The sequence below is a fragment of the Erythrolamprus reginae genome, chromosome 2 (assembly GCF_031021105.1).
Source record: "Erythrolamprus reginae isolate rEryReg1 chromosome 2, rEryReg1.hap1, whole genome shotgun sequence".
Lineage (NCBI taxonomy): Eukaryota > Metazoa > Chordata > Lepidosauria > Squamata > Dipsadidae > Erythrolamprus > Erythrolamprus reginae.
The window spans coordinates 106,089,299-106,099,379 of NC_091951.1; the positions used below are offsets into that span (position 1 = coordinate 106,089,299).

The window sequence follows — 10,081 nt, forward strand, 5'->3', positions numbered from 1 at the left end:
CTTGCATTTGGTCTGCCAGAGTTTGTGATCCTTCCTGTTCTCCTCAGTAGGAAGAGCCTTCCATTTTTTAAATGAGTTTTTCTTCTTTCCAATAACCTCATTTACCTCATTCGTAAGCGATACTGGTACCCTCTTGGACTTTCCAGTCCTCTTTCTTCTTTTAGGAATGCATTTTAGTTGAACCCGTTGTAACGTATTTTTCAACAAGTTTCCAAGCATTTTGGAGGAATTTGACTTTTTTTACTGTCCCTTTTAGTTTCTTCTTTATTATTCTCCTCATTTTGGCAAAATTCCCTCTGTGAAAGTTTAAGGTCTCTGTGTTAGTTTTCACTGATAATTTGCTGGCCATGGTTAAGTTGAAGGTTATTGTGTTGTGATCACTGGTTCCTATCGGCTTGGTTACATCATGAACCAAATCCTGTGCGTTAGTTAGAACCAAGTCCAGGATCCCCTTAAAGATGTCTTTCTGTACAAACTACAAACTTTGCAACCTACAAAGTTTGCAACCAAGTTACAGAATTGAATATTGTTTAAGTTTTAACCCAAATCTGATTTATTATTTCTTGCATTTCACACCAAGCATTCCAGAAAACATTTTCAATGAGAAAAGGAAGCAACTAGAGTCCAAAATATTACCCTATATGCAGTGAAGGGCTACCAAACTTTTTACTACCACACTGTGGGTGTGGCTTATGCAGGATGCCCTGCGTGTTCTTTCAACATCTTTCAGTGCAAATTGGGGGCTCTGAGGTGGAGTTCCATTTTCGTTACCCACAGCATACCCCCTCATCTTGGCAGTAGTCCACCCCTGCCTACGGGTCTTATAGTGCTCCAATTACAGGTCCCATCAAACACTGCTTCAGCACAATTGCTTGGTCGTAAAATTGAGTTAATTATTCCTTGCAACAGCAATATTATTATGATGACAATCAAACTCAGCTATCACATGAAATCAGTAGATACTAAGTCCTTCAAGACACTTGATATAAAGGGGAGCTTCATGAATGAATGTATAATGAACAAGCTCCTGCTGAATCTACTCTTTGCCTTTTTGTTTTAAAACAATAGACTAATCTATTTCTTTAGTTTTCATCTCCTCAAAAGTGACAATTCAAATCAATGGTCTATCATACTCTGAAATACAGAAAATACAGAAAGTTTTAATATTACTTCTTCAATACTCTTTGTATCTTTAGAGTCTCTACAAAAGTTTCTTCAAGTAGTTCTATCTTAACTCTCTTTACTTCCAAAAAACATCGGCAAACTGCAGTATATTGCTGAATAAATAATTAACCAACTGATAAAAGAAACTGTTCAGGGAACAATAACAGAAATGGCTTTTTTCCCCCACATGCTTTTATAGTCTCCTAGAACACCTGCAGTTATAGGACACCACAAATGGTTGGAATTTTATAAGCATATTTCTGAGAAATGATTGCAGCTTTTTTGAAGAATTCAGTATATGAACAAGTATTGAACTCTAATTTGCACACAAAGAATTTGGGAATACTTTTCATTCATTGCTACAGTAATCTACAGTAATGGCATAGAACTTTGTATCTTTTGAAAACATCCCAACTCACAAATGTATGTTTGATACTCTCCATCAGTGGAATTGTTCCATAGTAATAAAGCTTTTGTTAATTAATCACGCTATTATATTCTTACTACTTTTATTGCAACTACTCCCATTTGAAAAATGAAATTCTTTGGGCAGACTACAGAGATCCTAAAATATTAAAAAGCAGGAAAATGCTATGTATCGAATGCGCAAAGATATTAAACATTGTAACATAGTATTGTGAACGAACCATACTGTGTAATACTGCATTGTATAAAATTTACAGGGCAAGTTCACACACAGAACAACATCACACTTACAGTGCAACTTACTGCTCAATGCAGAAAATTGCACCAAAGTTGCTAGCAAATCTACACCTCCCGATGGAAATTCTAACAAAATGCTGCAGTGTGGAACACTGCCATTTTGAATCCCAATTTATACTTTATCATTTTTCTTCTTCCTCGTTGTTCATTAAGAGCCAGCAAGTCAGCCAACCTGTGTCACTGTCAGGCCTTCTTGGACTGCTTGGTGAAAATACCCAGTTGTGGCTTTCCCCATAAAGGTTTATTTCAACAAGGCTGCTGATAGTGCTTGGGCACAGATCCAGCCAGTTAAGTTTGATAATCAATAAGACAGCATTGCCAGAATGAATGGTTAGATCCCATACCTCAAGTGTAGCATATAGTCACAAAATTAATGGTTGATACTCTTGCAACTTGCAAACTAGAAACATAGAAACATAGAAGACTGACGGCAGAAAAAGACCTCATGGTCCATCTAGCCTGCCCTTATACTATTTCCTGTATTTTATCTTACATATCCCAGGCATGTTTAATTTCAGTTACTGTGGATTTACCAACCACGTCTGCTGGAAGTTTGTTCCAAGGATGTACAACTCTTTCAGTAAAATAATATTTTCTCATGTTGCCTTTGATCTTTCCCCCAACTAACTTCAGATTGTGTCCCCTTGTTCTTGTGTTCACTTTCCTATTAAAAACACTTCCCTCCTGAACCTTATTTAACCCTTTAACATATTTAAATGTTTCGATCATGTCCCCCCTTTTCCTTCTGTCCTCCAGACTAACTAGTCCTTGTTTTGTCCCTACATTTTTCCTCAGTCCCATTTTTCATATGAGATGCTTTTCCCATGGTCCATTTAATTTATTATTTGGCAGAGTGGCCTTCTGTTATGACTGCCATATCTTGTTTGTTTAGGCATCTTCTATGTAAAGACTGGCAAACTCTGAAATGTAATTTCCCATGCTGAATTCCTAATATTTCTAGACTTAAAACAACAACAACATGGTACTCTCTCTCTCTCATCTATTTTCCTGTCAAATAAATCTGACTGTAACTTGGTTGTCTTCCTTCCTGAACATACTATACTGCTGGAAGTTATATTTTTGTGGGATAAATATGTAATAGCTGAAAACAGTAGCTATTTCAGCCACAGAATAGCATATGAGTTGTAATCGTCTTCTTTCAATATAAAAGAAAGATAAATGTCTGCAATCAATTATAATGGATGCCAGGCTCGTTTACTATGAAGCAGTAGTCAGTGTTATTGCATAAATAGCTATGATTTATACGCACTTACTGTTATTGCTTTATTTCGTTAACAATGGTGGCATGGCAACTGTGCTATAATCTATCCCTATTTCTGGTTCTGCCTACACACAATTGTTCTGCTATATGTCATTCCCAATTCTATTTGCTATTACTGAGTAACCCAAGTTTGTTTGTTTGTTTACACGCACACACACACACACACACACTTTTACCAGCGGTGGTGAAAATTGAGTTAAATTTGATTGGAATATGCCAACATCTACCCACTTCTTTAGATTCTAAATACAGGGGAAAATATGACTGGAAGATTCTTCCATCAAGCAAAAAGCATTCAGTGATAAGCTGTTAAGAGCCTCAATTAGTGTAACACTTTCCCCCTTTGACAAGGTCCTCATCATTTATCACTATTTGAATAAGAAATACCTAACATGGTCCTCTCCAGTTTGGCATTAGTTGTGTTTATTGTATTAAGTGATACAGATCAACAAGAAATTAGGAGTGATTGTTTTTATCAAAATAATTGATAATAATCCATTTGTTTAAGCAAAATAGATTGAAAGAACTCAACGTGAATATAGTATGTTGCAGATTAATCCACTGCTATAGGTATCTCATTTTTTTACTATAATATTCCATGCAAAATAACTACACTTAGGCATAAAGCTCCTATATTCACATTCCATAAGGTAAACTGTAATTTAGCTTCATTCTACTTTTGAAAGACTAGAAAACTCTTTTTATTTTTTTATTGTAGGTTATTCTGACAACTTCAAATTCTCAGGTCTTTGTTTATAGCTTTCTCTGCTTTAGCAGCTAACATCATGAAAAAAAAGTCATGATTTGTGCAAGAACAAATCTTTGCATACGACTGCAATGTAATTCCTTTTAAAGGCTATTCTCCAAAATGGGTGATCTGAAGCCCACAACCGCAAGTACAGGAAAGACTTTTTGGAAGCCAGAATTGAATAGACAGATACATGATCCTCCACAACTATTCTCCTAGACTTGTGAGCTTGGAAAATAATATATTTTGGTTTTGCAGGAGAAAAGACAAGTGGATAAAAGGTCAATAACTCTCTTCCCACACCACTAGTATGATTGTCTTTTGCAAACGCTGTTAGGACAGTCCCATTATCAATCTGAATAATCTACAAAGATATAATCCCAAACTCATATTCGCCCTTAAGGTCAATTCCATTTCAATTTTTGATAGAAGAATCAAACACTTTATGAATAGGTGAAACCAGAATTATAAAAACATCTGGAGATAAATAATGTCCACAAGAGCAACAACCAAAAAAATAATAGTGACAGAATTACCAACAACTCTCAAATCAAGACACGTGAAACATTTCCATGACAACAATGCTTGCTTTCACCTGCCACAATCACATTCTTAAATGAAACATTTGTCCAAAGAAACAAGAGTTTATGTAAACACTCCCTAAAACAAATTACGAGATTCCCTATTGTTATCAACACTTATAGGAAATGAATCTATATGAGCATCAGGCGGATACTCCTTACTTGATATGGTTTTAAAGCTGAATTGGTAAAGTCCAACTGTAGTCTTCATGTTTGCGAAAAGCAACAATTGCCAATAACCCACAGAGACCAAAATGATGGAAGCTTTTAATTTAAGAGGGAAAAATGAATTTCAGTTTCAATGGGGAGGTGCAGACTAACTTTCACGGGTCATCTAGGACAAAGTGTTCTACATAAAATGAAGCTCTAATATAAAGCTGGTCAAAATTATAGTTCCATTAAGATTGAGAGAAAAGAAAATTGTTTGCTTACAGTTTACCACTGTGATACAATCTCAGTTCTCTATTGATAACCTGACCACAATTAGGGACCTGAAACATTAAGCCAAATTTACTATAATATATTAACCCCAACCTCTACAACACATCAGTATTAATTGAATCCAGAAATTAAACAATTGAATAAATAGAAAGCGGTCTCATTTAACTCTAAGGCACTCTACTAATATTTTATATAGAAATATATTGGTATTTAACTGCTTCAATCTTTTACCAGCTATTTCATCAACATTGCCCCATTAAAATACATCTAGTTTTCATGACATTCATTTGACTGCCTTTGCATGAAAAATCACTTCCTAAATTTTCTTTATCCATTAAACTAATGTGTTAGACCAGTGTCTATCCAAGGTCAACAATTTTGGTTCATTTCTCACCTTCATGTAACAGTCTTTTTTTCTATTTTACTCTCTATTTTAAATCTGATCTAAATCCACCACTTGAAAATAACTGTAACAACAACACACAAGAAGTTGAAAATACATTTCTTTCATCCGCATAAATAAGCAAACATTGCTCCTTATTAACAAAAGACTAAAAAAGAAAAATGAATATATAACCACTGAAAAATGGGAGGTTGGGGATTCTTAATCATTAACAGTCTAAGCATCATACAAAAAAAGACGGACAACATTTGATTTCTAGATCATTGAAAGGATCAACAATTAAGCTCCAAAAGAAGATAAAAATGACCACTTCAATTAAAATTCGAGTCTCTGACTCACACAAAACAGAACAGAGAAATAATTCGGAACATCCTTATTGTATCATATCATTTTTTTTCTGAATAGAAAAATATTATTAGATTATTTAATAATTTGGATTTTTATCCAAATTTTACTTTATAAGTAACTCAAGATGAACGTACCACAATCTGATAGCCTTTAAACCCAAGTACTAGAGATTTTAGATTTTTGATTTCCCTGACTGATTTCCCTAAGTCACTTTGCTATAACAGTCAATAAAGTGTAGTTGTTAAAATGCTGGCCTAGAAATCAGGAAACTGTGAGTTCTAGTTTAGCCTTAGGAAAGTGGATGACTTTGGGTCAGTCCCTCTTGTGAGGAAAATAGGAGGAGGAAGTAGCGTTCCTCCTATTCGTCATCTTCAGTTATTTATCAAGTAATAAAGGAAGGATAAAAAGATCTAATAAATCAATAAAATATAAATAACACTGACTTCCATTTTACTGATACAGTAAAAAAAAAACCTTCCCTATAGTGATAAAAAAAGCTTTAATAGTCCGTTTTTACTTTCAGAAATATTTAAACTGTTGAAGATCAAAGTATGTCTGCTTCAGTTCAGAACTATCACCAAAGTTTCATTGGTAGAAGAGTGCTGTTATGTTCTTTAGATGACTGTTGGGTATTTTTAAAATATTGTTTACCTATAAATACTACTTACATAATTTCACCTGTCATTTTCACACATTTAGACAATTACAAATCAATAGCCATAAATTGCATTATAAGGGAGAACTAATGAAAACCAGTTGTAAGGATAAAAGAGAATAATTTTTTGAACTTATATTTAAAAAGGGAAGGAAAAAGGACCTATTGTTGAAACAAAATCCTTGCTAAGAAGTTTTAATGTAAAGATAAAGATAGGTGTCAACAGAGAGCAAAAGGTTGGCCAATAGCTAGCCTTTACTTACAGGTGTAGGTCATTTCAAAACTGTCACTAATATTCACAATATCAATCTGTGGAGCCAGCTTGGGGGGCTCTGTGAACTGAGATAATGCAAACATAAAGGCTGCATGTTCCTGGGATTGTTGAGTAGGAAATAATCCCCCTAAAGTAAAAAGAAGGAAAATATATATGTATATATATATTAAAAATGGACATTAAATCAGAAATTGAACTTTAAATGACAAAGGTATTCCACAATTGCAGCAATTACACTTAATGGGTATAAAAGGACAGTGGCCAAAATTTCTTCAAATACTTTGGCAGAAAGGAAGCCATGTTAGTCTCTTGTAGCTAAAGAGCAAACAAACAAATAAATAAAAATCATAGAATGGAGTCCCCCAAACCATTTGGAGGAAGGGTTTTAATTAGGCATAATCAATTTACTTATCATCAATTTCAAAAGGTCCTTTTAAAAATGCTATTAAGTCCATATCCAGCTTCAAGGGTTCTTGAAGATGGAACAGTAGCATTTTGGTAGGAGCCTTTGGTACAATATTCCATTTCATCCGATTATTACATAACCCCAAAGATACGAGATTCCCCCAATTAGGTTTATAAACGAAGATCGAAGCTGCAGAAAACTGGGACTTAGCAATACTATAAATGTTGAAATTAAGCCTTTTTGCAGCAAGGAATGGCCAACTCCCTCCCCCCACCAACCAAGCTTGGATTTGCCCACGGTGAGCAGATGTTTCTTCAACAGGTTGTTGCTAAACTAAAAGAATAAACAAAGGACATATCTTGCCAGCAACTCCTGTTTTTGGACAGTGAGGGAGGAGAGAATGGCCAAGTTTAAGAACCTACAATTAAGCCATATTCTCCAAAAGATGCCCTATAGCAAGGAATGTCACTCATCCTAAGGGAAGTAACAAGACGACCACCTAAGCACCGGGTCTCCCAAGGCCTGCTGTTCACTGAATCCCTGCTCATCATAGGAACAAGTGTGTTTCCCAACCTTGGCAACTTGAAGATATCTGGACTTCAATTCCCAGAATTCCCCAGCCAACATTCGCTGGCTGGGGAATTCTGGGAGTTGAAGTCCAAATATGTTCAAGTTGCCAAGGTTGGGAAACACTGCAAGCAACCATGAAGTGTCCCAATGGGTCCAAGCAATTATTCCATTAGGCCAAATGTTTCGCTTCGGGCAATTGGCTTCAGGAATGCAGTTTCGTAATCTGTTGGAGTGGAAGTCTGTTCGATGGCCCAGCATGAATGGCTGGCTCGAATAACAAAAACCCAAACGATCGAAAAACGGCCACCGGGAGCGGGAAACCGCCAGTGGAATTAAAGCTAAGAAGTCCGAAGCATCAGGTGAATCAAGTCCATCAGGGGCGGGGATGAAGGAAGGGACACCAGAGGGAGGCTGCCTGGATATGTTCAGCAGCGTGCAAAAGAACCGGGCTTGGTGCGCGCCTGGCGGGAATCAACAGCTAAACCAGAAGCCCACTTCAGCGTTGTTGCCAAGGAAGCCTGTTCATTTCTGAAGCTTCACCTTTTTTGTGTTTCCTAGCCAGGCGCAGAAGCAACGTGGGAGGGAGGCGATGGCCCCCTTAGCTTGGGGAATTGTAAGGGGGGGAAAATACTGCCATCAAAGCGCTGGGGCAAAGGCGCGAAGGCAGAGATGCCAGCCCGGTGCCGGATTTTTTTTTTTTTTGTCCGAGGGAAGGGACGGAGGGCAGACGGGAGGGAAAGGCGACTGCAGGTCGCCGCAACAGCTGCCTGGCGACTTTGCCCCGCTTTTGTTTAGCAGCCACAACAAAGAACTCGACGTCCGTCGGCGGGTCGCCCTCTCTACGGACCCCGAAAAACCTCCGCCTCCCTCCCCCCTCCACCCACGGAGCGGGGGAAGAGATTGTGAAGTGGTTTTGCACCCGGTTCTCCAAATACCGAGTCCCACGTATATGAGAGAATGAGAGAGAGAGAGAATAAAAAGAGGGGGTGCTTTTAGAAGCACTTAGAAGGCAGGGATCCTTCACCCCCCCTCCCCAAAGTCCAGCATGGGGGTGGTCTCCTCCTCATCCTCTGAATGGTTATATAGTCCACGCAGAGGCCCCATCGCGAGCGAAGTCGAGGGGTGGGTTGTATCTCGCTCTGCCTCCCATTCTCCTACGCGCAGCAACATCGATCCCCCCCGCCCCCCGCGGGAAGATGCCACCAAGATGCCATCGTTGTTTTTTTGTTTTTTCCCCCCACACTCACCGATCTGGATGTTGCTGGGGAAATTGACCCCCAACGCTGCCCCTAGGAAACTGGTGCAGAAGAAGGCAAAAATGTGCTGCATATTCCCTTTTGCATTGGCGAGAGAGAAGCCCAGGTCCAAGCATAGGTTTTTGGTATTTCCCCCCCTTTCTGGTTTCTTCCTTGCTTCCTTCCTTCTTGCTTCCTTCTTTTTTCTTCTCTCTTTTCCCCTCCCCTCTCTTTGGTTCCTTTCTTTACCCTCCTGTTTTGCTGTGCCACTCTTTCTCTGGGAATCCGAATGCTTCGGTTGCTCCCTTAACACCAACTGACAGCAGGTTTAACTGAGCTCTGAGAGAGAGAAATCCTTTCCTCAACCACGGTCCCCTTCCCCCCCTCCCTCCCTTCCTCCCTGCCTCCCTCCCGCAGAGGCATGCACACACAGCTACACTCTCTCTCACACACAGAATACTCTCTTTCCATCAAGCTCCTTTCCCTCCCCTTGTTCTACCTCGCCAGCCGAGAGAGACCAGAATCTCCCCTGCGTGCCTTTTTTTTAATAAAAAATTGCAGCCTGCTTCCTTAGGATTCCCCCCTTCCAAGGGACAGTCTGACAGCCCACACACCCTCCAGCGCAAAGTCTTTGGAGAGGTCCCTGGGAGAAACTGCTAAGACTCCCCCTCACACAGCCACCTCCCACAGGCTGCTGGTCCCTAAGTGGCCAACTCCACCTGCACTTCGCTCCAGATCAAGAGGGAGCAGGGCTATCTCTTGGGTCTCCTAGGGCAGTGTTTCCCAACCTTGGCAACTTGAAGATATTTGGACTTCATCTCCCAGAATTCCCTAGCCAGCGAATGCTGGCTGGGGAATTCTGGGAGTTGAAGTCCAGATATCTTCAAGTTGCCAAGGTTGGGAAACACTGTCCTAGGGTTACCCGCCAAAGGCCCATTTGTTTAAGACAAGGCAGGTGGGGCTGGCGACAGGCACAAATTGTTCTGAGGGGAATGAGGGGGCGGTGGGTGGGAGAATCATTGTTCAAAGAAGTCGGAAAGAGATGCTGAAAGAGGGAATGCAATCCTTTCCTTTCCCTTCCCATTCTGACTGAGTTTGGTCTCTTCTTCTCCTACCCCCAATTTCTCCCCCGCTCTCTCCACATTTGGAGGTCTCAGACCCCTTCTTAATTTTTTTTGTTTGGGGAAAGTCCAGGCTCCCAGCTAACGGGAACACCAAAAGCTAGGAGGATAAGCCATTTAGCCTAAGGAA

General features: G+C 39.4%; 1 protein-coding gene across 3 annotated transcripts in view; it reads right to left on the reverse strand.

Moving 5' to 3' along the window:
• GRIA1 (glutamate ionotropic receptor AMPA type subunit 1) overlaps positions 1-8,924 on the reverse strand; it is a 309,938-nt gene extending 301,014 nt beyond the window's left edge. For all 3 annotated transcript variants that reach the window (XM_070739030.1, XM_070739028.1, XM_070739029.1), the window contains exons 1-2: positions 8,843-8,924; positions 6,609-6,746 (exon numbers count right to left, since the gene is read on the reverse strand). In XM_070739030.1, coding sequence (XP_070595131.1) covers positions 6,609-6,746; positions 8,843-8,924 — 220 coding nt within the window. The remainder of the gene's footprint in view (positions 1-6,608; positions 6,747-8,842) is intronic.
• Positions 8,925-10,081: the final 1,157 nt, after the last annotated feature.